This window comes from Battus philenor, unplaced genomic scaffold (genome assembly GCF_028537555.1).
Source record: "Battus philenor isolate CCGP_79_NKW_IND1 unplaced genomic scaffold, ilBatPhil1.0.hap1 SCAF_18, whole genome shotgun sequence".
In the NCBI taxonomy this organism is placed as follows: Eukaryota; Metazoa; Arthropoda; class Insecta; order Lepidoptera; family Papilionidae; genus Battus; species Battus philenor.
Window position 1 is genome coordinate 1413293 of NW_027181680.1, and position 25770 is coordinate 1439062.

The 25770-nt window shown below is 34.7% G+C and overlaps 1 protein-coding gene across 1 annotated transcript in view; it reads left to right on the forward strand.

Moving 5' to 3' along the window:
* The first annotated feature begins 790 nt into the window (after positions 1–790).
* LOC137920441 (proclotting enzyme) overlaps positions 791–25770 on the forward strand; it is a 41274-nt gene continuing 16294 nt past the window's right edge. The window contains exon 1 of the mRNA XM_068763807.1: positions 791–833. Coding sequence (XP_068619908.1) covers positions 791–833 — 43 coding nt within the window. The remainder of the gene's footprint in view (positions 834–25770) is intronic.

Consider the following 25770-nt stretch of genomic DNA (forward strand, 5'->3'; position numbering starts at 1 on the left):
CAATGATGCGATCACATTAATGACGGCGTCCTAATTTAAATCCGTGTTCGATTTAAATTCGAAAAATGATTTAAAAAGAAGTATCATAGCCGTGGTAGCCAGTAATATGACGATCTTATGTGAAAGCATAGATAAATGATGAAATAATATTAATCAACAAATGAATGTATATAGGACAGTCCAGCTATGGTTCTTCTCCGGCTATTTCTACAATATTTTCTTTGAGAAACAATTTATAAAACATCGTATTTGTCACTCCGTAGAAACCCAAACGTTTCATAAGATAGTGTAGGAATATCATATTTTAATTGGCAACCAAAACAGTCATATATCTCCTTGGACTCGTTCACAAGCCCACGCGGATAACGACTTGACATTTAAGGTTGGCGGCGTAATGAAGCGACTTTCTTCTACCCCTTGCATCAGACAATGATCAGGCAACGCTGATGCTCCCCACTGGCTCAGGAAAGTAAAAGCAGGCAGCGACACTACGAGCGTCTCACTGTGCGCCTCGAAAGTGAGCGCGCGAGACGCGTTCTTCAAAATTTTCCCTCCAAAAATACGATCTGACGTTTCAACTTTTTTTTTCTTACGCTCCGCATATCCGTCCTAAAACTCTTTGTACTTTTTCTATTTTCAAATTACATTTTTTTTTATTCATTTGAATTGAGAACGTGCGTTGAACTTCGTCAGTGCAGTGCGTCGTCGATAGTTTCATAAGTGTTACCATGTTATTGTACTCTAAGTGAAAGTGTTGTGACGCAAGGCATTACATTAGAACTGAGATATTATGGCGGATATCGTCTGTTTTTGGAAGTGCCTTACCGTATTCGGTATGTTGTTTTATTTTTATATTTCTAACTAACTTACCTTTTTTTAATTTTTTATCATATAAATTTAAGAATAACTCGATAAGCTTTATACATACGGATAAAAAATTTACTTTAAAATATTTAAAAATTTAAGGCCTTGTGCAACGGTAATTTTAATTTATAATCTGTAATCAAACTAAATAATCGATAAAATGACATTCAGGAATGCGTGGATTAATGTAACAGATTCGTCTTTTCCGGTTCGGAATGCTTTAACTTATTTGGATAATACACATTACAGTTATAGGATTTCCAAGTAATTTATAATAAACATACACATAGAGTAATTGGTTATGGGTTTCAAAGGGCTGAATGTATAACTTATTTGCTACAAAAATATATAACAAAGTAAGTAATATAATAAAGTAAGAAAAAGAATTTCAAATATTCGTATTACTACATATTAAAATTAATTATTATTTACGATCTGTCCCTGCAGAGAGTATTGCCAGAAGTTATTACTGTCACATTAAAATAGAAAAAAAAAACAAATTAATGTAACCTATATTAGAGTGATCACTTTATATAAGGTGCTTTGAAACTGTTGTTGAAAGCTTTCTGCTAACAAATGAATTACACAATTACCTTTTATAACCTATAACCTTATGTTTAAAAATGTTTAATTTTAAAATCATCTTCTTTAATTAATTTATTAGGGATATATGAATCACTTTTAAAACAGTGATGGCCCGACGGTAGTGAAATGCGACTTGCGATCATAAGTCTCGGGTTCGATTCTGGGATATAATCTTAAATAATTCACACTTTTTGAATTAATTATATAGATTTTGCAATTGCTCACGAACATGTTTCCAGGGGATGGGCAGCAGCGTCCAACCCGAATATAATATTATGCTGCATTCGCCAACCTGCCTACCAAGCGTGGCGATTATGATATATTCTTCCATAGATATTTCTATGCGAGGCCTATGCCTATGACTGGAACGTCAACAACAGATCTCACTGTCTTTCTAAAAAAAATGAATTCAACTGTCAAATCGCATTAAAGTTTGTCAGAAAACATTTTTTTTTTATTTCTGACATTTTTGTCCATGACAACAACGCAGATATGACACCAAAAATAAGTTGTGAAATTAATAAATCTAACACGTAATAATAAAGTGCATATGAAAAGAGAAAAAGAGAGATTTATGTATATGAGTCCGCTGCAAATTATGAGATAATAATTAAATTTTATATATTGTTCTTGTTATTTAATAGTTATTAAAATTAATCGTGAAAAATTCCCGTTCGAATTTGTTGCGGGTTCTTAACAAATGCGTTTGGAACTCTCTTAGTTTTTTATTAAGTTGAAGTATATGATTATGGAGCTTAATTTGACTCATAATTCAATTAAACTAACTTCGTCTATAATTCTCATGTTGTATACGAATTTTACAGCGAGATCGAATCAGAAATAAGAACATCCGTAGACGAACCAAGATCAGAGACGTTGCTCGAAGAATTTCTCGTTGAAGTTGCAGTGGGGGGAGCACATTGCTCGTGTAACTGATGCCCCCCCCCCACTAGGTAGACTGGCGACATAGTTAAAATCCCGGGAAGTCACTGAATACGAGCAGCGCAAGACTGGTTGCAGTAGGCATCCAACGGTCTTAAAGAAGAATATACGAGTGACAATAATAATTGCTTCATCCTCGATTACAGTATATATATGCGTTCTGAAATTCCTTCTTCCACTTCTGCTATCAGCGCTAACGCTTTTAAGTGATAGTAGTATTATCGAGATTACGCTCTCTCTGGTGTTCTTGTGTTGAATATTATTGACGAGTTGCAGTCAAAACAGAGATCATCTCCAGGAATTCCTTGAATTTAGTCACTTTATGCCTTCCAATCCGATGAAATAGTAGTTGTACCAGTTCGAGATGGAGCTCTATCAGGATTCTTCGTTTCTTGTTACCTTAAAAGAAGTTTTAGGCTAAAAGCCCTCTGCATCTTGTCGCCTCAAACCAGTGGAATCAAATCCGGTCACTTCAAAAAGAAAAAAATGTTTAAAATAATTTAATTTGTATAGCAGGCAACCACAACACCCGACAGTTTAAAAAATTATATATATTACAATTACAATAGGATCGACAATATATTTAACAATATACGTAAATATAAATAAAATTTATAATAATAAACAATATTGTCAACTAACTTGCCTTAAGTTAGTTGACAATATTTATTTATATTTATCAGAACTATATGTATAAGCATTTTATTAAAAAAACTGTTTATTAAAAAATAATCATGGTACTACTATTATTAATAAATTTATACATAGATATATGTTAACTATACTCCTAAATGAGAGAAAACTATATTTCATTTTCCAAAATTGCAAGATGTTCTATCGATTCTAGTAAAGTAACATGTATATAATACATTAAAAAAGCTGCTTTTTCCCCATAAATATTACCACTATGGTTTAAGTATAGTAGTATAGTTAGTATATTTTAATTATAGTAAACATAATCCTCTCTCATAGATTTCCAATAGGACCGGCTTTAAGCCTGCATTCGTCAACCTTAATAATGTTGTCTGCTTACCTTGACGGCACGCTTCTTCTGGGCTCGCCGATCCGTCATCTTCGCTTCACAAAATTAAGACCCTAACAGCCATCTATTTTACACGCGGCAATAAAAAAAATGTACAATAATGTATAAAAATATGTTATGCTATTGGTGTACGAAAAGAAACACATTACAATTTACTTATACAATCTTTTTACAGAATTTTCGATTTAAAAAGAAACCTCAAACAGTTATCGAGTAAAGATAAACAGCGAAGAAAATGCGTCTCGTTCATGTTAAAGGTTTTATAAACTTTATTTGGGTTCATCGAGGGCATGTGTTCATAATAATTGGATATTTTGAAAGCGAATCCCATCGCGTCCTCCGGTCAGAGACCCGACGTCAGTTATTTTAATTAAATTTATGCATCGATAATTTTAATACGATTCGACATATTTAACTTCTTCAATATTTTTGAAATCGATTTTATCAATGGCTGTATGTGTAAGAGATCATTGCCTCCGCCAGAGGATGTTGAAGGTTATCTGTGTATTCCCGCCAAAACTTTTTAACGTCATTACAACGCTTTTAACGTTTATTTTCATCTTCTCTCACATTTCGTCATGTTTGGTCTCCATCCAGGTCTTCGGCAGGCATAAAAAACTATTTTTGGTTTTGGTGATTACCATACGAACGTTTGAATAACATCACATCTGGACTGCCTCCCCATATATTTCTAATAGGATCGGATTATAGCGTACTGCATTCAGTCTGCCAACTTCCTTAACGAGATCAGGCATCAGTTCTGCGTGCTATTTCTGCCTACTGCCATTTCAATTTGCCAATCCGCTGGGCTTTCGGTCACTTTGAATCTCGTTAAATATCCCGAGTATAGCTAACTCCATGGCCCGTTGACCAATTTGAACCTAAATAACCTTAGAATATTGAAAGTAATTAAAAATAATTATCCCTTGTATTTATTAAATAATTAATTTATGAATATAAACAACATGTTTCATATCAACATTATACAATACAATTAAATTAATTAAAATAATTTATTTAAGATATCTATTCAATGAATGTACATTTTTATAATATATTTATTTAATATTATTTTTGGCAGGACGCCAATGACAGTTTAAAAATGTTTATTTAAATTAGTCATTTATCGACTTTATTTTGCAAGAGTATAAATTTAGTAGCTCGCATTTAGTAGCTAACAACTGGAGATTCAAACAAAAGCTTTTTTAACGATTTTCTATACACTTTTTAATGAATTTTGACTCGCATACTATATGGCTACATTTGTTGATGACAGATATATGATTGTTTTCGAACTTAAAATACTTCAAGAAATCAATTTTCTTCTAAGTGATGTATAGAAAACCAAAATACTTCTTGCTTCCTCCAAATAGAACATATAGCGGACCACAGATGAGTGACCCCTTAATGTTCTGTAGTAAAAACTACGGATGTGCAAAAGCAGCGACATATGTCCACACATAAACTGCACAGATTACCTTGTTAAAATCTTCGTAAGACAATAATTACTGACAAGTCTTATTGGAAATCTAGGGGAAGGTATAGACCTTACCTGGATATAGATCCAGCAGTCTTAAGAAGGAAATAATGATAATTATTCTGCCAATAATAATCATTTTAGTACACAAAAATTCTAGCACAAGCCATTACAACATTAAATACAAGTACATTTTATTTATCTGTGACGATGTGGTCAGTTCGCCGAGTTTCACACGGCCCACTTAAAATCTTTTTTTTTTTTTTGCTTTTAAATAAAGAAGGTTGCAGCCTGTGTTGTCTACGCGCACGATGTTCGAGAGAACAATCGTCTTTATAGCTAAACGTTCCTTGTCTTATCGATTCGATCGTAATTTTAGTGTTGTACAAAATCCGATAATATTTTCAAATATATCGATATTTTAAATTTAAGAGTTAATCTTTAAGTTTCACATAAACTCTTATATATAACTCTAGGTTTATTGTAGGTTTTTAAAACAAGGCACATTTTAATGTTTTTTAGTCTAAACTGTTTCCTAACATAAAATATTAAAATTTACTTAGGAATGTTATTATTTATTTCGATACACATAATTTTAATCTCAAAAAATATGTTTATAACCTTTTAAATACAGAGGTTAGGTAAATAAGTTAATAACAAGGTTTTACAATGATTGAAAGAAATTGTGAAAATGGTAATGTTCATTTTCTTCTTTCTTTTTTATCATCTGAATAAATTTATTAATCTTCTATATATAGAAGAGAAGAGAAGGAAGGCTACCCTGGGGATTTATCTACAATCGTATCAAAAGTAGGTTGGCTAATTGTAGTGACAGTTGGCAGGCGAAATAGCGCGTAGAAAGGATGACCAGTGAAGACTCGAGGTTCTGAAGTAGAGAACACGAAGCGGAAAACGCGGCGTAGCATATTCGCTTATAAGGTGTACAAACCTAGTTAAAGACATTGATACCAGGCCGCTTCCAACCGGTCTTGTTTAAAATCTATAGGAGCATCATATAAAGTCGAGTAATGGACATCCTATGGCTGCAATGAGATGATGAAAACGTTGAACGGCTTATCGAAGTGAACTAAAAATATTAATATATTACTATATTACTTTAAATATTAATATATTACTTTTTAATTTATCGTTTTCGAGGCACATCACTAGCGCGACGCATTTTTATTTCTAAACAAAACGGAAGCAAGTGAAAGTGACGGCCGGTTTCCTTCGAATGCCTTTGATTAAGTAAACGTCGAAAAAAAAACGCTTAAAGACCGTTACAGGCCACTTTACGTTCATTTACTTTTAATTTGTACACTTTAGATATAATTTTTATAAATGGAAATATTTTAAATTTAAACCGAGGCAGGATTTATCTCTCTTTTCAAATTATTTTGTGTCTAATAAAATGAATAAATGCTTTTTTTTTTTAAGTATTTATACATTTTAATTTTTAAATATCTGACATCATAGTTAAGACCAGCCATGGCAGTCTTTGGAAGAGAAGTGAATGAACGAAATCGTAGCTTTTATGTTCCATCTTAGAAAGTAAATATAATTCCCAAAAGTGGGAATATGCCCAAAAATAATTATCAATTTTTTAATTTCAACATTTCATAATGATATTATTATTACGTTGAACAAAATTATAAATAATTTCTTAAATCCATTTATAAAATGGCGCCTACTGCCACAAAACATTTTCATTGTCAAATTACATGTTGAGACTATGTACAGGGTGATTAAATATAGATGTAAAAGCTTGAAAGACATAATATAGGTGGTTGTCAGCAAAAAGCTCTAAATATCACATATTATAATTAAAACTATAAATTAATTGATCACTCAGTAATATGTTACATTAATTTATTTTCAATTAGTATTAGTAGTACAAATTCTGAAGGGAAAAATAGTAAACAATAATATATTTCAATATGGCGTAAAATGTAAATTATGACAATGCTTTTTCTTGCTAAATTATCATTTCTAAAACCATTGATTTATGGATAGTATGTACCATACATTACCTATAACCATTTATTACCTGACTTGCACTGCTACTCTAGTGGTATTTGCAAATTCTGTTAGTGCGAAGGCTCTTAACATAAAACCTCTTTTAAAGAGTTCGAGGGCTCCGTGAAAAGTCTCGGTTCTAGCCGCTACATACTGCAATCTGTGTCCACGGGTTTGCGTATTTAAAAAAAAAAACGAGTTCATTTATAGCTTTACTATGTCATTGTATTTTTTATGTCGTTAGGATCTATGATACCCAGACATTAGGGTCCGTGCTTTTGATTTTACATTTACGTTTTATATTTTCGAATTTTTTTGCATGTTACAGTGTTTACTGTTTCTTAATCTTTTTTAACGACACCCTAACATTGTATATTTTTTATGATTACGTTTCGTGCGACCACTTCCTCATCCCTACTCCATATTGGCATCCTCAGGTTGTGCGCCAGTGTCTATGTGGTTGCCATATTCGCCACATTGATGAACCTTGCGATCGCATCTTGAGTCTCGTCCGTGCAATATACGCACGTGTGTGACGTGATATCGCTACCGCCGCATGATGGACACTGTTATACAGCCCGAGGGTGTCTGTTGTTCGACAAACATAAATAACCGCCTCGTTCTTTATCCCCTGAAACTCGTGGATGGTGGGCGTCCTTCAACCTGTCATTGTTCCTGTATATACAGCGACATTTTACTCCCACTGTTTAGTAACGGAAAGAAGCGCCCGAGAAAGATGGCCGCCTTTTTTCGCGCGTAAACGACATGCGCACTAGTAAATATTAAATAATACATTTATAGCAATACCCGCATGGTAGTCTACAATTTTTAAACAATTATGTTATCTGTTAATGCAGGAATTTTATATTATCTGTTTCGCATAATTTAAATTTAAATATTTCATAGAACATAACCTCAAATGCGGTAAATGTTAATAGCAAATACATTTTAATGTACATATTTTAAATATCCTTTCATGTTTGTTTATTTTACACTATACTATACCATACTTAACATTTGTTGAATCTGCTGAAATTGTTTAAATTTATATTTTATAGAATATAACCTCAAATGCGGTAAATGTTAATGTAACATTTTACAGCAAATACATTTTAATGTACATATTTTAAATATCCTTTCATAATGTTTGCTTATTTTACACTGTACTAAACATATATTTAATCTGTTTTAATGATTTATAATCTCTGGTACAAGGCAAGATGTATGTAGTTTTTTGCCAGTTCTTTATTAAGTGATTTTCCTCTAGAACAGTAGTTTACAACCTTTTATGTGCCACGCACCATCTAAGCCTTTCTAAAATACGCCCCTATGTAACATATATGTTTTTTATATTAAAGCGAAAAGGTTAAACTCTTGTCGAGTCTATTATATTTCCCACCTTCGACAATCAAATTCCTAAACGATAGGAAATACTTTAGAGCCTTAGTTATTAAAGTCCAGATCCTAAGGCTCCACGGCGGTCTATGTTAGCATGACAATATTAGGCTTTCACAATCCCTATGTAGGGGTCTACAGAAATGTATCTGTTTTAGCTTCCATTCGATTATTAATGTAGGTAGATACTATTTTGAGAAGCTTGGCGAATTAGCGCTCGGAGATTAGCGAAACACTGACATCATCCGCAACGCTTGGTTAGACGTGAAAAAGAGACGAAATAGGATTTGTGATGTGTGTGCCTACAAATTATATATTTGTGGGTAGAACTAAAATTTCTTTTAGGGAGACTTTTACCGCTCCAGCATTGAAAATCTGTATACTAGATGGCCAAAGGTTTATTTATTTTATTTATTTAATTTTTTTTTTATTATACACGTTAAGATACATTTAATAAGTTTTACAATAATATACTAAAAAGTACAATGGGCGGTCTTATCACACAATGCAATCTCTTACAGACAACCCCACGGAAAAGGTAAAAGTACTAATAATGAGTAGTTTACGTGTACAAAAAAATACATATTTACAAACAAACGAACATAAACATACATAAACGTACGTACATACGTATATAACATATATACTTGGTTGTTGATAACGAAGAAGGAAGAAGGTGACTGTATTATTAATTATAAATAAAAACTAGTAAAAAATGTAATCGTGTGAATTTAACTTAAGAAAACGACATTACTTTCCAGTCCCCCTAACATATACATCTGTACGTCAAATTTTCGTTTTGTGAAAATAGTAGAAATATACATAGGATTCATCAGAATCACTTAAATAAAAAAAGTATCTATGAAAAAATGTCTAGGTAACTCTGTTCTAGTGTATGACTTACTTTATATCATGATATTATATATTTGAACTTTAACTTCACTTCTAAGCTCTTAGCAAATAAGCACGTAACTCCTAGCTTTAACTTGAAGATTGTCACCACAGGAAAGCTATTCGAATTGCGCTCATCTGGCATTCTTCTATTTACTTATATGGTCGCTAAAGATAAAGATAAAATTTATTTATTCAACATTAGAACTTTTATCACAACTCTTATTGCTCGTAATTCTTTTTAATCTATTTTAATCTGCTTCGCAAGGTGCTATAGTTGTGGAGAAGAAGCAAGAAGAAACTCCACAACAACATATCTTTTAATAAAGTTTAACACAAATTTATACTTATGCACTTTATCAGATATAGCCTAAATGAAATGAAAATAATCAGGCGACAATACTGCCATGGATTGTTGTCATTTAAATATTCGTTTACTGAATAATAAGATTTTTCCGTCAATTTACTTTTAATATGCGTTTTGGAATTTGTAAATGTTGAACCAATAATGTTTTGCGTAATTTTATTAATAAATCTGGTATTTCGTTTATTACAAATGAATTAGAAACTTTTTGCAGTCAGTATAGACGGTTTTTCCAGGTGCCTTATAAATACACTATGGACGTCCTATATTTTTTGGAATTTATTATAATTACCTTCATCCAAAGGTTGTCTGGTAGAGATCGCCTCGAGCGCTAAGACCGCTTCTTGTACCATGTGAATTGTTTCTTTTTTTTTCTCTATGTGTTGTCAATGGTGTACAAAAAACTGTACAATAAATAAATAAAGATAATAATCATTGTAAACGTACTAAACATTAGCTTAAATATATTGTGAGACCACAGTAAGAATATTGACCTCTTTAAACTGATTTCTCAAGGATTCGCAGCCCTGAGCAGTAAATAACTCGGATGACTTTCTTTTTAAAAATAAATCTATTTTTAATATCCGCACTACTACCCTAAATCAGCAATCCATATGACATAATCCTGTGAAAATAAGTAATAAAGACTATCCTAGTAGTATGTTCTTCTAGTATCAAAGTATGTAGCTATAAAGTGTATAAAAGTAATTAATTAAATAATAAAAAAGTCTCGGGAAAATATAGACTCATGGTCACATTAGCGTCTAGAGAAATACAGTTATAAGCCCTATTAACATTTGATATTAAACATATAACACAACTGCAATAGTGCACACAAGTTTGCATAAGATTCCAGATCGTATTGCACAGATATGTCGTGGTTTCTTCCCCGTATCGGGCTACATTTCCTTGTTACCTTTAAAAGATAGACGCCTTGTTATTTCTCTATAAGTATCTGATTAATAAAGCCACTCGAAACCTAATAAACAAAAATGTAGTCTATCGAGTGAATTTGACTAAATAAAACGGATATACAGTAATACCCCGCTTTACGCGACCCCGTTATACGCGGTTTCACTATAACGCGAATTGCAAATTTCGCGCTCAAATGCCTCGAATTACGCGAAAGAGTGCGTATAAATATAATGTAGTCATCAGCTTCTCTATGGCGTCTTGACCATCTGTCAAACAATTAAAAACAGTGTTGGGTGTTATGAACGTATTTTACAAGAACCTAAACAAAACGTTACCCAAAAGACAATAGATGTATTTTTCCGTAAAAAATAAGAGTATGTATTGCATAAAGTGTTCCTAGAATTAAAGTGATTGATTAAAATGATTTGTATTTTTTTGTTATAATTTTTGACTATGTTTAATCATAAACCTCGTTATACGCGAATTTCAGTTAACACGATTTTTTTTGGAACGGATACCTCGCGTAAAGCGGGGTATTACTGTACAAGGAAAAATATCAACACTCCTCTCTTTAAGCGACTTCTCCTCAGAGAGAGTAGAGGTCATCCTACTTGCATTGTATTCTTCACCACTGAGCAACATAACCTTCTTTAGAAGGAAAAAGACTCAAATAATAAAATCTATAAAAATAAAATAAAAAAGGAGGTCCATGTGTAAGACAGGGGAATACGAGTGACGCCCAAAAATGAAGGCTAAAAAAGGATAAAAAACCTTCTGTGACAATCTCGGTAGTGTATATTGCCTCGGCTATTGTGCTATCGAGTGAGGTTCGAACTAGATCCGACCAGCGTATGGAAGCACAAATCAGTGGCAGCTCTAGCTCGTGTAGCGCCCGTGTGCAATGAAACCCTGGCGCCCACTAGGCCTGACCCCCCTCCCCCCGCGGCTATAACTATTAACTTTGCCGTCGTAAGTTTTCTCATATTCCAACAAGCTATTTTATAAGTAAGTATAGCGCGCTGTGTAGCCGCTTCTAAACTTTAAATACGTGAAATAAGGTTTATTTCGAGTTGAAACTAAATGGAAAAGAAGCCACCCATAGGGCGCTCGCGTTTGATAACTGCCGCCACCGCGATGGCTGGCCGCTTCTGTCATATCATTGTTGTACCATGATGGTCCAAGACGATGTTCTTAGATGTCTCAGGGAGCACCGCGACGCCCGTGTGTATTGCATACCCTGCACTATAGGTTAAGCCGATTCACGCACCTACCACCTCTGGCTTTGATTCAAAGTTACGGGTAGAAGTAGTAGTGGGAGAAATTGAAATTTTAGCTCGAGCCTTTTGACCGACGAAACTGTAACAACCCCACAAGGTTAGCAACATCGGCATCAAACAGAAACTAGAGAGCATTAAATAAACCAAAACCTGTACGTAGACATACAATTAATAGATTTGTTTATTTACATTCATTTTATATTTATTTTATATAAAGCCTAGCTGAGCCCCATGACTTCGACCGCGTTGAAATTACAAAAAATTGTTTTTTTTTTTTTCGTTCTTATTTTAATTATGTGAACTGGACACGAATTTCATAATTTACATAAACTCTTACATCACCCACAACTTGTAACGTCATCATTCGTTCGCTGTTCTCGTTTCAATTCAAATTAGCACGAACTGTCACGGTGAATGAAATTCATTGGAATGACAGCGGCGCCATTTGTCGATAGTTGATCATACCAACTTAGAAACATTGTGGGTTCATACACAACAACTTTGCTAAAGATCATTACATGATCAAATACATAGTTTACAATTCTATAAAGGACATACAGACAAACGTTCATATTTATATATAGTAAAAAAATATTTTAGGGGGACCGGAAAGTAATGTCGTTTCTGTCGACATATTTTACAGAAAAATCGATTAATTTTTACCACTCCGACATTGATTTGTATACTAGATGGCAAAAGGTTGTTGATAACGAAGGTGAATATACTATTGATTAGAAATAAAAACTTGTTAAAAATGTAGTCGTGTGAATTTAACTTAAGAAAGCGACATCACTTTCCGGTCCCCCTAATATAATTATAACAGATTCGACTTTAATGTTTAACAAAAATTTATAAAATTATATATATAATAAAAGTACTATGTTTATTTTCCCATAAAACTTACTTATATTACTGTTACAAAGCACTGGTTACAGAACCCTCTAAACAATAAACACTGAACCCTAGGATCAAGAATACGCGTAACCTTTGGTGTACGGTTTTCCGAAATTCTAACCGAGTACTACCTCGAACTTACTAGAACCTTCTCCGTAGTATAAATAGGTGTACTCCTCATGTCGACAGTTCAGTGTTGTTTTTTAGTTATAAGATTAATATCTACGATCAGTGACACAAAGTGACTATTTGGTAAATTATTTGGACAGTAATTTCTTGAGCGATTTGGAAGCGTAGTTTGGACTAAGCGAAAGTATACTTTGTGTTAAAGTAGGGTGGGCATCTGATTTGTGAATAAATGACTCCTTGTGAACTAGTGGTGTTTCATTCCGAGTCAGAACCCACAGTACGAAACATTATTATAAATCAGTGATTCCCAAAGTGGTCTATATCGACCCTTAGTGGTCTATGACAACCTGCAAGGGGTCTACGTCAGCAAAAAAAATTTGTGGGTCCATAAAATGAATATAGGGGTCCACGATAGTGGATCTCAACACATACACTGATAGTACCTATTTACTTACATCATACTATCTTATAATATCAAAATATTCACATTATTTAAAAAATTGCCTATGAAGTAAAAAAATTATTATATATGTTTATAAAATTGTGTAAGTTGTAGGATGTTGGTATTCGCTTTGTGGTCGCTATACATTTTGAACTTGTAAAAACCTGAGGGTCGCAGTCTGAGAGCTTCGCTACCTTGCACTGACTTGTTCAATTCGTCACTATAAATACGAATGTGGGACAAATACGTTTATTCGTTTCCTGAATCTATTAACTATTTTATTTAATGTTACGTATATTTTGCATAACAGAAACAACATTTTATTTTGAGTAGTTTCAATTTAAATTCAATTAATAAATGTATAAATTGACATGTGTTATTACTTTAAGTTTTTAACACTAAACTTCACTACAGTTAGAAATTTACAGGAATTCAATATCAGGTAAGTAGGGGGTCTACCCAACACGGAAAAACATGGCAAGGGGTTTACGACACAAAAAAGTTTAAGGAACTCTGTTATAAATGAACAAACCATATTCCTACATCTCGAAGTTTACGCTGCTAGTTTAGATTCCAATAGAAAGTTTGTTAAGTACTATGTTATTAGCCTGTATTGTTAAACCTGATTCGAAACTATGGCTGTAATTTTAATTGTATTAATCGTTTGAATTCTAATACAAATGTTAGTTAGCAATTATTACAAATATGCGGTAAAATGTTCTAGACGCAAATCTATGAAAGTTTCGATGAAATATAACTAAATATAGAGAAAAATAGCAGAAATACTCTAACATGCGTCTTACCCCTCACACTAATTACGAACCTGATTGGAAACTTTTTTTATGCTACTGTATTTGGGGCGTTCAACTTCTATCATGGGTGGACATGATCTGTATTGACATTATATTTTTTCAAATAATTTTGGGAATATTTCATCCTTATCAATGTATTTCATAATTTCTTCGCCTTTCATAAAGAGATCTACTAATTTTACCGTTATTATTTTTATCATTTGTACACAATATATTTATTATTAATACTTATTTATTTTCTTACTATTTATATCGCACGTAATTTACATTTCTAATATTATTTTTATTTCATCACAATTGTTTATTATTCACTTTTTATTACTTTCCTATTTCCATCTAGCAGAATACCAAAGACATCTAATGACACTCTACTATGATTAACAATGAGGCGATATTCTCCTCTGTTCTCTGATTGTAAAGTTCATCGCGCACTATCTTAATTCTATGCCGTCCGGCGACCCCACAGTGGTGTCGTGTGCAAAATAGTATAAATAGTATCGCTGAGTTCTGTTGCTGTTGAATTCTGTTGCTATTTTGTTTAAGTAACAATAAGTTACACACGTCAATAAGTTTTTTGTTTTTATAAGTGCTTGTGCCCTTTCATCATGACAGACGAAATAGACGACACGGATATTTATGATGAATGCGCGGACGTCTTGTCTGACATTCCGGACGATTTGGCCGATTCGGAAGAAGACATTGGAGATGAAAAAAGTGAAAGTAGAGCATAATCGTCGAAAGATAGTGAAATATTTACATAGCGAATTCGACGTTGCATCTCGGAGGCTGTTTTGCTTCATACCATACGAAAGAAAAATACTCAATACCAAAGAAATGGAAATAAATAAATAGAATCAACAAATTTTGTATTTATTTACGTATTTATATCTACGAAATTTCATAAAAGTAAGGGAACAAACAGGGTTGAGAACGCCTGAGAAATAGCGATGAGTTAATTAAAACTTTACAATTCATAATTTCCCGATAATTTCAAAAACGGCCGGCGACAAGCCAAGTAATCCGAATTAGCGCTGCCGGTGCCAACGAAAATTTTTACGAAACGTGCGGACGATAAAGTGTACATCTGTGTCGATCTTCGGTATTGTGTATTGCGTAGGGTCTGAACAAAACAGCGCATAGAATAAGAGATAGACTCTCTCACTTCAGCAAAGCAACCTACTTGCTCGTCTCTGACGTGAGCTTATCGATCCCACTCAATGGAAACGCCTCAAGCCAGCCTTTGTCTTGGGACACCCACGTAATCTCCATGGGTGACCAGGTCACCGCGACCTATTATTACTCCTATAGATCGAATAACATAACGAAATAAGGCTATATATTTTGCATAGAACTCGTGCTAACCCGGTGATTCCTAAAGTGGTCTATATCGACCCCTAGGGGTCTATGACAAGCTGCATGGGGTCTACGTCAGCGAAAAAAATTTGGACCCCCATGAAATGAAATTTTATGTTTAATTAATGTTACGTATATTTTACATAACAGATAAAAAAAATTATTTTGAGTGGTTTTAATTTAAATTCAATTAATAAATGTATAAATTAACATGTGTTTTTACTTTAAGTTTTTAATACTAAACTTCACTACAGTTAGAAATTTACAGGAAATCAATATCAGGTAAGTAGGGGGTCTACCCGACACGGAAAAACATGGCAAGGGGTCTACGACACAAAAAAGTTTGAGGAACTCTGTGCTAACCAAAGCAAAATCGCTTGTGGATTTGAGAAGACGGATGGCGGTCTTTCTTCAACTCGTAATAATTTTTTTGGATTGGTTGTCGCTGTGTTCACGACCACAGTCAAGGTATGGAAGACCAGCTCATCGCGGTTCGTTACGGCGCCATGTTAAATAGGACCGCTTGTACACAGACACTATTCCGTGAAGAACGATTAAAAAATGTTTACATTAATTCCTTCTTTTACAAAAAAAATGTGAATTTATCATTAGTGTAGTTTTTTGTCTACTTTGATATGTTAAATAATTATAAATATTTAATATAATCAGGCGTGACCTTGCGGAAGTCCATCCTAAGTAAGAAAAGGACCAATATTTAGCCACTTCCGCACATGCAGTGGTAGTCGTGCAACAAAGTGCACCGCCCGCCAGCCCGCTGATAAATGCGGATGCGGCAAACAATGTTAATCACACAACTGCCACCGCCAAATCACTCAACACGTGTTTCACACCGCCACGGGGCATCTTCAGGAGTTATGTTACACCGATTAGTGCCAAACACAGAGTCTTAATAATTATAATTCTGTTGTGTGAATTAAATGTTATTATAAAATAGTTTGAAGTCTTAGAAGTGAATGTATTCTTACATGTGATTGTAAGAAATAAAGAATATTATAAGAAACAAGGGAGATATTGTTAGAAAAATGGGGCTTAGTGTCGGAGAGACGCCGCTGGATAAATATACTTTTATTACGAACTTTTTGTTCTAGCATGAATCTCTGGACTTTTTTAATTCTTACTTTAACAGTATCTTGCAGAAATGTATCTATACAAAAACTGGGGGTATATCTTTTTTATATCTTTTTTAACGATTTTATTTAGTTCGACCCGCACGGAATTTATTTGTTTATTTATTTGAGTCAAAATTAGAAATTGAAATTTAAGCACCTTCCCGTTGTCAGATTGATCTGAAATTTGGTACACACGTTTAATTTAGATGACAATACAATATAATGAAATCAATAATATTATAAATCTAAGATGGCCGCCGATACAAAATGGCGGATTACATATTTTTCCTTAACCCCCTCAATATGGGTATCAAATGAAAAGGCTACACTAGTAAAACACGATGATTATGTCAAAATTTAAAATTCAAAATGGACGCCGTTATAATGTGGCGGACTAGGTACATATGTTATTTTTCCACAACCACCACAATATGGGTATCAAATAAAACCGTTTAACCGTTGTTAACCGTTTTTACGAATGCAGCTTGAAGAATTGCTTGTTTGAAGTGGCAGTAGATGGTGCACATGCATCTGATGCACGTTGGGTCCGAAAGATTCTCGAGTGGCGACCACGTGCCGGTAGACGCAACGTGGGTAATCCCCTGTTAGGTAAACCGACAACAAAGATAATGTCGCGGGAAGTCCCTAGATACGTACAGCACAGAACCTATCATCCTGATGATCTTTGGGGAAAGCCACATGTCTTGCAATGGGCGTCCATCTGCTGAAAATAAAAACAAATTGACAACAAATTGTCTATAAATTAAACAAATCACCCCGTATATTTTATACTGCAATATCAATATAATTAAAACTGCGGAAATTAATACGTAACAAAAAAAAAGTTACATCAAAGATAAGAGCTTCTAAATTCAAATCAAACATTGCAACATATATATCTGGCAAGCGATACCGGAGGCTCAATGTTGTGCAGACAAACTCGCTCCAACTTCCGACACCTTGCTGCTTAACTGTGCCAATTCTTGTATAAAAAGGATATCCTTGTAGTTTAATATAACGGTATATCTATAAATGAGTAAGAAAATATCATTTTTTCATATTATTTTTTATTTTGAATCATTCATATGTCACTTGTTTATGTCAACAGACAAATGAAAGAAATGTCAAAATAAATAAAATAATTGGACCATGATGTCTTTAAAAATATTTTCTAAGTAAATATAGGCAATAGGTAAGCCTCATGGCGAGTGGAATAGATCACTCCGAGACCTTGAGGTTCTGGAATGAAAACCGGGGACCAGCAGCATAGAGCAACCAGCGACAAGGTTGACACATGACCTGGTATAGGTCGAAAGACGGTGGATGCAGACCGATTCAATCTGGAAATATATAGGAAAAAACCTACATCTAGCTGTGGACATCTTGATTGATGATTTAAAAAGATTTGATTTTTATTCTTTTTTATTATAGAGCGTGCAATTTTCCTGTTATTTATTTTTCATAAAATTATATTATTTAAATTAATAATTTTAACACATTAGCTTTATTAAATTAACAATTATTGCCACACTTGTCTACAATATGCAAATTTTAAATTGTAGAGTAATGTTTAGTATTTTTGGATAATACGTTTAATGATATGTTATGCTATGTACACTGAAATTCCACAATCAATTTCATATCTTCTACTGGAGAAATTTAAAACCAATATTAAAAATGTATTATTGTAAAAAAGTATATTATTGTATCCTAGAATACTATACTGATGTTAATGCGTGGAATTAAATGTTGTTGATGCTCAAGAAACTAATTATTGTCGCGGACTATATAAAACTATATTTGTAAAGAGCAACTGTTGAGTTTGTTGCCGGGTCAACAGAACTGACTTCCGAGCCGGTGGTAGCTTACTATAAGAACAACAATGCCGATATTTTATTAAACGGTTTTATTTAGTTTGACCCGTACGGAATTTGTTTATTTGGGTCAAAATCAGAAATTGAAATTTAAGCACTTTCCCGTTGTCAGATTGATCTGAAATTTGGTACACACATTTAATTTAGCTGACAATACAATATAATAAAATCAATAACATTATAAATCTAAGATGGCCGCCGATACAAAATGGCGGATTACATATTTTCCCTAACCCCCTCAATATGGGTATCAAATGAAAGGACTACACTAGTAAAACACGATGATTATGTCAAAATTTAAAATTCAAGATGGACGCCGTTCCAATATGGCGGACTAGGTACATATTTTTTCACAACCACCACAATATGGGTATCAAAAAACCGTTTCACTTAAAAGTTTTTTAAATGTATTTATGTCGATTGACATTTCGAAAGTGCACGTGATAGCCTATTTAAATTAATAATATTTTGTTTTTGATATACTATGTCTATAGATATAGCTTATATAGACTTTTCAATGACATTTCATATGAGAAATATAATCTGTGTATATCAGATAGTTTTATAACATAAAACAACCTCACTATGACATTTAAGGGCCTTAATAAATAGCAATACCGAAGCCGGGGAATGGATCTATGATTGCATTAGTGTTGCCAATGGATAACGAAGTTTGCGGGCGAGTTGCGACAAGATGCAGCCATGATGCGGTTGTAATAACATTACAGTATAGCAGATTAACATGCGACATTTAATTATTCCATCAAAAAATTTTGACATTAAATAATAAGACTGGAAAATGTTATAGGCATATGTAGAATAAAAATTAACTTATTTTTTTAGGTTTTATTTACTTATTACATATAACTTCATATATTTACATTATTTGTCAGTTTTTTCTTGACGTTTAACTGTCAAGTCGATATAATTTCACGAGAAATATAGAGTAAAAAGATAGAAAGTGACTATCGCCTTTATTGTTATGTATATAATATATATGTGTGCGTGTGCGTGTGCGTGTGCATGTGTGTCAGTATGTGTTCCACAAAGTCATGAGACTAGCTTACTGTATGTAATGAAAATAAAATATTGACTATTGTTTCTCAATAACTGTATAACATTGTACAGCATGTCCAAAACCATCACTAATTTTACCAGAAAATGACCATAAAGCAATCTCTTCTTTCATCCAAAGCGTTCTCCTTTGAGAGGAACTGACTCATATCAGAGTAAGCAAACCGATGTATGAAAAAAGGAAGCTTCGAGAACTGTTGGCGGAAGAATCGTTGTAACTATCAAATTTGGAAATTTAAAAATTCTTAGCTGAATTCTACTACGAAATAGGCATATTATTTCGATATTATTGTTGGCGATATTGTACTGTATCTCGATTTAAGCGAAAGTAGCCTGTGTTTGAAGATATCGCACTTACAATATTATAATTGTTAATAAATATTTAAAAAAATTACTTTATATGTATGCATAATATATGACAACACGAGCTATATCTCGATATATATACTATCATCACCTTACACCTCGCTTCTCACTGATGTATAAAAAACAATTGAAGAACACAATGGTGAAATGGTCACGCATTCCTAACTGTAACCAATTACCCGTAACGACCCCCGACCGCGCTTTCTCCCGCCACCACACCCGGTAACACTTGACCACTGGACCGGACACGATGTTGTCGAATTCGTAACACGAAGAACTTTTTTAAATTCAGAACAGTTTTTATATAACTCAAGTATAGCATCCGATTTTAACAATGGCAACCAACTGTTGTATTCCAAATTCAAATTTATTTCAAATTAAAACTAACACAATTTCGTTCAGAAATAGATTTTAATTTAAGTGAGAAATTGTTGAATATCATTCCCGATGGTATATTGATCATATATTAGCAGATAGACGTCCATTACAAGGCATAAGCCAATCCTAAAGATCGCCACGACGACCGGTTTTATGCTGTCATCCATCGATTTTCTGCCACTTAAACTATGTCTTCGATCTACCTAATGGGGGGGGGGGTAATCAAAGCAAGGGGGTGTAAATTGCACCCAAGAGGACCGAACCTCGGATCATCTTATGTAATGAGAAGTCGTCAATGCTACAACCATGCTAATCCCACATCCGCGCTCATTACCCGAGTTTGAGATGATGATCATCATTATCATCACATCGTCTGTGGAACGTTCACTGCTGGAAATGGACCTCCTTCCTAAATTTCCATCAACACTCATTGTAAGCATTAACTATTTTTCGACAACATTAAAAAGATCGTCTGTCTAACTCTGGACGACCACTCATAAGGTGGACAATCAATCTATTCACCTTATGGGTTGATCATCCTATACCGCTGCCCACTGCCTCCTCAACTTCTCGCTGGGCTAAGTTGATTGTTTCCTTCTCCTACGGATGTCTTCATTCCTGATTCGATCTCATGCAGAAATTTCTGGCGATACATCTGGTTAGTCAGTATTTACACCAGCTCTTCCACAACTAAGAACATAATAATAGAACGACAATTAAAGTGAAAAAAACGAAAATGCATCCATTACTTTAGTAATTACTCGTAGTTATTGGAGATGACAGAAATTATCATACAGACTTTATATATCTGTGGAAATTTTTAAATTTTGTCACAACTTTAAAAAAAAACTTGTGACGTGTGGTTAATTTTGACAGATGACAGTTTTTGTTGTGATTGGAAGGACTTGTTAAGCGGAAGTGAATTCGAATGTATTTCCATTGAGCATCCGTCTTAAATAAGTAATTAATGGAATCAGGCGTTACCTCGCGGAAGTCCATCCTAAGTAAGAAAAGGATAAATATTTAGCCACTTCATCAGGTGCATTTCATTGCACGACTATCACTGCATGTGCGGAAGTGGCTAAATATTGGTCCTTTTCTTACTTAAATAAATAAATAAAATAATTGTTTTTAAAAAGAAAGGATCACAGGATGTAGGTTACGTTCAAAAACAAATTCTCACCTAAAACTCTAAAGCGACCGCGAGACTGCATTATTATTACGCAACGACCTCTCACAAAATCAACGCGTTCGTTATTACACAACTTTCGAAAAGTGTTAGCGCTGTAACAAATAACTGCGGGCGTGCAACGGGAGCGGTCGGATCGGTTCCGCCATTTTGAATTGCAATTTTTCCCGCCAATAAAAGTAAACATTGAGAATGCAATATTGCGAACACTCGACTTATTTTTACGGTTTTCGTTTCCAGTTAGTACGGATTTCGAATACAATGGATTTCATTTCAATTGTTTTTAATTTTTTTTCTGTTTTACTTTACAAAACTACACTTCAGCTAGAACGGTTTTGTTGTAATCAAATTTTATCATCGTTTTCATGATTTTAATAAAATTATTAATGGATTATAACATTATTAATGCGTAATTTATGTTGCAAAAGGTCCGCAGCTGGTCATAGACCTCTCTTATAGATCACCTATAAGACCGCGTGGAAACGCTCCGCATACAGACCCTTCAAATGACGTTCAAAAAGGTGTTCTACGCTTAGCTTGTGCTTTGTTGTCTCCACTCCAAAACCTTCAGGTTCCAGTGGCCATCTATTATGTGCGCTAGAAAGATTTGTCAAGAAGTAACACTTTGTACTACTACGGGAGGAATACAAGACCACCTCAAACAAAAGACTATGTTTAGCACAATACTGTACTGTACTGTTTCTGTTGAAGTGTTTGCTGTTAACCTTGCGGCTTTTACAGCTTCATCGATATGAGTTCACGGAACGGAAGGGTCCGTGAACTTTAAAACTTTACAAGTTTGGGTGTCGTGACTCGTATCAGGGACGGTGGTGAGACATATGGAGAGCGACGAAGATGATGCTCAGGAACACAGGAACAACCTAGGAACAACCTGGTCGGCCCCTCGAAGACACAGTCGGTCGCGGTCGTGCTGGCCGGTAGAACGCACGGTTAGCGCGCTTGTATGATCGGTGTTGCTGAAGTGTGATGCATGAAGAGTTGTGTAATAACGGCAGCGTGGACCATTCGGCAATCTAAGGTAGGATACTGATCCTATCTCGGATCGCCCACGCTGTTCGCGGCGGCGACGCCGGAAGGCCGGCGTCGTTTCTTTTTCGGACGGTGAGAAGTGTTGCGTCTGATTTTAGTACTTCGCACGCGTGTTTTCGTGCGGTGAGAGGTTGACGGTGGAGTAGAAGATGCTGTGGGGGAGTTCGTGCTTGTGGAGCTGCGAATGTCTGAGGGGTGTGGTGTCAGGTGAGTGGGTTGTGTGAACCCTATGATTGGATCAGTGAGGACATCTTTAGGACGTCTCACGAGGTTTCTGAAGGAGGAGCCGGGGTTGTAGCGAGTTGAACTCGCAATGAGCGGGTTGGGGTGGGCAGAGGCCTTCTCAAAGTATGCTTTGGAGCATGCTTGGAAGAACTCTTGCACGGTTTCTAATTTGAGGTCACTGTGGATATCTATGTTGCGTTGGAACCATCTAGCACCAGTGACAAGTCTGGTGACGCGATTCTGCAGCAACTGTAGGGGACGTAGGATATGAGATGGAGCGTGGGCGAATACTACGCTTGCATAGGCGAAGACTGGCCTTATGCAAGTTTTGTAGAGGAGGAGCTTGTGTCTAAGGGACAACTTGCTTGAAGGGTTGAGGAGGGGGTATAATCTGAACAATATCATGCGGGCTTTATTAGCCACTTGTTTCGCATGAATTTGGAAACTCATCCTGGTGTCAAAGGTGACACCTAGGTATTTAACCGATTTAGACCAGGGGATGGGGCGATCGTAGAGGGAGATTACTCCCGGGTTATGACCTTTTCTGGGTTTGGTACGACGGGACAGCTTGAAGACGATCGCCTGACTTTTGTCAGGGTTCACGTCAATACGCCACTTGCAAAACCAATCACCCAGTTGATTGGTTGCACTTTGGAGGTGGCGTGTTTGTGTGGTGGGGAATATGCCTGTGGCGAAGAGAGCGGTGTCGTCCGCGAACAGGGCTAGTTGAACTTAGCACAATACCCGGCGATAACTATTGCACATCGACCTTTCGAAAGAGAGAATCGGCTAATTTCGGCTTCGTAGAGCGTTATCTCTGTCGCACGATACAACGACTGACAAAACGTCAAATAGGTAGTGTGGGACAAAGATAATGTAATATAAATACTTAAATAAAAATGACAGAAGGATTTAATATACAAAAAAAGGTTATTTATATATGACTATTTAGTATATTTAGTAAAGAGTCGACACGTAGTGATGAATAACATGTTTGTACTCATAACATATGACCTCGTTGAGTTCCTGGAAAGTTTGTAAACAGGATATACGAAATATTACTTAATGTATGACTCGGTACAATAGTCACGGAATACGATGTAAGAGTTACACAACTCGAGTCCGGGTTGCACGGGTACGCCCAGAACGAATACGTCATTGTGACTCGGTATTTAAAAATCAATTCAAAGCCACAGCTGTAACGAGATATAATAAAGCATCCAAATATATAACGGATTCCTAAAACTATGTAGAAATATCGTAAAATATATAATAAAACGAAATGAGACTTGAGAAAAATTGTAAAACGAAATAAAAAATAAAATGTTCTAAAATAAAAGAAAAAAATGTAAAACTAAGGAAGAAGGGAACGGAAGAAAGGCATCGGAAAAGATGGAAATGGAATGAAAGGGTGAGACAGACGAAATGTGGAAAGTTAGAAAAAGAATGAATGAACTTAAGATGAATGAATGTAGAGTGCGGAAATAAAATAAGATGTGAAAAAGTTATTTAAACGAAAAGAAATGACCCTGTCCTTCCACAAGGGGAACGAAACGGAAACAGTTTTTCTTTATTACGTAACTTGTTACAGTTGCACGTCTTTAGTTATCGAAGTCGAATCAAATCAACAATGACGAACATAATTTCGATTGAATAAAACCTCTTTTACATTGCTTTTTATAGTAATTGATACAATTCTAAACATAATTACGTTATTGATGAATTGAAATCTGACAATATTATTTATTGGTGTAAACGCAGTCAGGAGCGGCTCTAGCTCGTGTAGCGCCCGTGTGGAATGAAACCCTGGCGCCCCCTAGGCCTGACACGCCCCCCCCCCCGCGGCTACAACTATTAACTTTACTATCGTAACAAGAAAGTTTTTTCATATTCCTACAAGCTATTTTATAAGTAGGCATAGCTTACAGTATGGTATTAGTTACGGCCTTTCATCTTATGACGGCAGAATAACACTTATTGTTTTAATGCCTGTAGCAGCACATCTCTGTTGCGAAACTATGCGACGAACCGCGATAGTTCATGTTTCGTCTATTCAGTCAGTCAATATCTGTTTGTTATCAATACTGTTCGTTCCCTTCATATCTTCAAGCTAAATTCACTTCGGATAATAAAGAGGAAAACGTTGCTTAAGTTACAAAACCCTCTTTCATATCGCTAACGTCGAATCAATAACCTTTCGTACCCTCTTGGGAGGAAGGAACGAAACAAATGACAGATAAATGAAGAAGCGATAAGTTTTTATTTACTACCCGCATGGGCATTAGTGGGTAGTTAGAAAACAATTGACTTTTTGTAGAAAAAATATATTTTAAAAATAACGTGAAATATATAGTGAATAATGAAATAGACCTAAGATGCAATGTCTGACAATGGGATAAACAATGGGATAAACGATGACAGAAAAATGAAATAAATAAAAATGAAAACATATAAATAATAAAGAATGGAAGAAGATAAAAGAGATTATTAATGAAAATAACAAACGAAAAACTTATTGCATCCATAAATCCCTGTTCCTAAATAAATAGGGGGTCAAACGAGAGGTCAAGCGGGGGTCAAATAATAAAAAAACGGCAGTCGCTGCCACAAGCAATGTGCCCCATCATATTACGAAATTATATAATGTCTACCATTAAAGTTTAATGTAAGGGCGCCTTCAGGCGTCAGCAGCGAGCGCCATACTTATCACCATCTCCATACATTCCGATCACCTTAACTGACAAGTTACATTCCCACTACTCCTATTTTTCTTTGGTTACTACACATCAGGTGTAGCGAAATAATGACAGTTGTCAAAATGCTTTCGTTTATCTGTCAATCCATCGGTCTACGCATGCGCAAAAACTAAGGACGCACGGCGTATGATTTGTAGGTTGTCAAAACCGCGTCTCACGCCGAAAAATATTTCATTTATTAAATAACTATGTGAAAATGATTTCATTCGCATGACAAATAATTTATTACGTATAACTTTCACCACTCATTTGCACATATTAATCATTGATTCAAAATTAATATGACAGTCTTTAACTCCATATTCCATCTAGCACTAAAGATTTAATACA